Here is a 2,416-nt window from a genome sequence, read left to right on the forward strand (position 1 = left end):
CTGCAGTGGCCGGGAATGGCCACTGCACTCCAGTCTGGGCGACAGAGTGAGACTCCAACTCAAAATAAAAAATAAAAATAATAAATCAAAATTACCCAGGCGTAGTGGCACACACCTGTAGTTCCAGCTACTTGGAAGGCTGAGGCAGAAGGATCACCTGAGCCCAACATATTAAGGCTGTGGTGGCTGTGAGCGTGCCACTGCACTTCAGCCTGGGCGATAGGGTGAGACTCCGACTCAAAAAAAAAAAAAGAATTTTGAGAACAGTGAAGCAGTATACTTCACTTTGTCTAGGTCTGTCACATTATCTATAGGCCGTAATAAACTGATTACTGAATTCTCTTAAATTTTAAGGAAAGAAACGTAAAGAAATTTTTTTGAATAAATGGAAACTACAAAATTTTTGTGTGATAGTTTCTAAAAATCTTGAGGATCTATTTATATATATTACTTTAATGCAAAGAAATATTAAAGATGTCTGTTATTTCATTTTTTTCTCAGATACACCTGTAAGGTCTGAATGGAGTGAACTTCAAAGTCAGGAACAGTCTGAACAAAAAATATCTGAAGTAAGTTCTTTTGAGATTGGAATAGCTATAGTTAACATTTTTACCTTTTTGTTAACTTACAGTTGTTTGTTAAAATAACTGTCATCTTAAGACCATTAAATATAGTTTATAATTCTTGATCAGCAATTATTTTACTAAGACTCTAAATGAAAGCATATATAAAAAACATGGGATCTGAAAAGTTTTAAAGAGCAACCTGATTCCATTTTACATTTAGCCATCACTTTAGAGTATTATTTTCTGAAGCTGGTTTTGATATTTGTAAATTATGCCATGTTTCAAATAATTTTGTAGGTATGAATGGAACAGGATTTACTATATTCAGAGTCACAGTACTTTCTTAGATTCTTAAATTCCTTCCATTTTAAAACCAGGCCCATGCTCTTCCCCTTTGGTTTTTCTGGACACCTGATATTTCTTTGACATTCAAGAAATATTTTGGTAGTTAAATATTTTGGCTGTGGGAAATAGCACTTTTTGTTAACGTTAATATTTTTCATATTTTCCCCCATATTTTAGTATCTCTGAAATCAGACTATATCTTATAATTGATTTTAACACATAATGATTGAGTTTAACTGGCACATAAAATAATGATAGCGCATAATAATGATGTCTTATAATCAGTGATATAGTTGATGAAATGTGGTAGGTGACTGACAAAGTGCAGCTGTATCTGTTCCTTCATGCAGTAGCTCCTGCTTTTTCAATTTTCATCCAGAAATATTAACTCCCCGTATAAAACAGTATAACATTTTAAATATTTGTCTAACTGAAAACACAATTGTTTTACTTTCCTCTGATGCTGAAGATCTTGATTCTTGAGATACATACCCATAGCAGACCTGCCTTTCTCTTATTTGTACATAATATTAATGTATTGTAATAGCTATTAAATATCTTCCTTATAGGGCTTGATAACTTCTGGAAATGAAAAATGTGGTAAGTAATTGGATTTTTTCATTTTTTCCTATAGATTTTATAGGTTAATTTCTATTAAATATCATGTCTCATGATTCATGAGATATTTGGTTATTTCTGTGTATGAAAATATCTAAGACAACTCCTCTAGAAGCTTAATATATGTGTATTATATCATGGAAAGTCATGGGAGCACTATTATCAATAGTTACAACCTATGGGAAAAAACTTTTTTCATAATTTTCTGGTTTTTTATTTTCTGTGATTTTTAAAAATACCAAGAAGCTAGATTCAAACTTGAATAAATGCCTCAGATTTACCTAGATGATGGAATTCACTCCATAAAAGCATATTGTTTTAGAAATCTTCCTTTTTAGGACTGTTCTATTTATTTGTGGACTAATAAAATTATGTAGCTCCAACCAATAATATAATGCCATAAATTTTTCTACCGTATTACTTGTTGTTAATTTTTATAAGTCAGCAAATTACTCACCAAACATCCTAGCCTATACAGTTCCTTCAGTTCACCTGGTGTCTCTTCTCCTACCCTCCATTCTGCTTCAGCTCTTCCCATGATTACACCCTGGATCATGGCCTTATGGGTCTATTTCATATCATAAACTCTATTACTCTCTGTCCCTTTTTATAATGAAAAGACCAGGAACTTTAGACCCAGGCCAGCCTGGGCTGGAGTTTCACTTTTGCCGTTTTACTTACAAGGTGGCTTTGGGCAAGTTACCAGTTTTTTAAGCCTCCATTTCCTTATCTTTGAAATGGAGATAATAATAACCTACCTTAGAGGATTGTTCTAAAGGTTTAATTGAATTAATTTCATTAAACAACAATATAATGTATCAAACACTATACCTGGCACATATTACTGCTACTCCTAGATCTCTGGATCTTCTGTTTATTCTTTTTTT

At 32.5% G+C, this 2,416-nt stretch overlaps 1 protein-coding gene across 2 annotated transcripts in view; it reads left to right on the top strand.

Moving 5' to 3' along the window:
- Window positions 1–2,416, top strand: part of PTPN12 (protein tyrosine phosphatase, non-receptor type 12) — a 61,363-nt gene that overhangs the window by 54,709 nt on the left and 4,238 nt on the right. For both annotated transcript variants that reach the window (XM_008066001.2, XM_021716520.1), the window contains 2 exons: window positions 502–569; window positions 1,481–1,511. In XM_008066001.2, coding sequence (XP_008064192.1) covers window positions 502–569; window positions 1,481–1,511 — 99 coding nt within the window. The remainder of the gene's footprint in view (window positions 1–501; window positions 570–1,480; window positions 1,512–2,416) is intronic.

The sequence above is a fragment of the Carlito syrichta genome, unplaced genomic scaffold, assembly GCF_000164805.1.
Source record: "Carlito syrichta isolate Samal-C Ts95f unplaced genomic scaffold, Tarsius_syrichta-2.0.1 Scaffold308833, whole genome shotgun sequence".
NCBI lineage: Eukaryota > Metazoa > Chordata > Mammalia > Primates > Tarsiidae > Carlito > Carlito syrichta.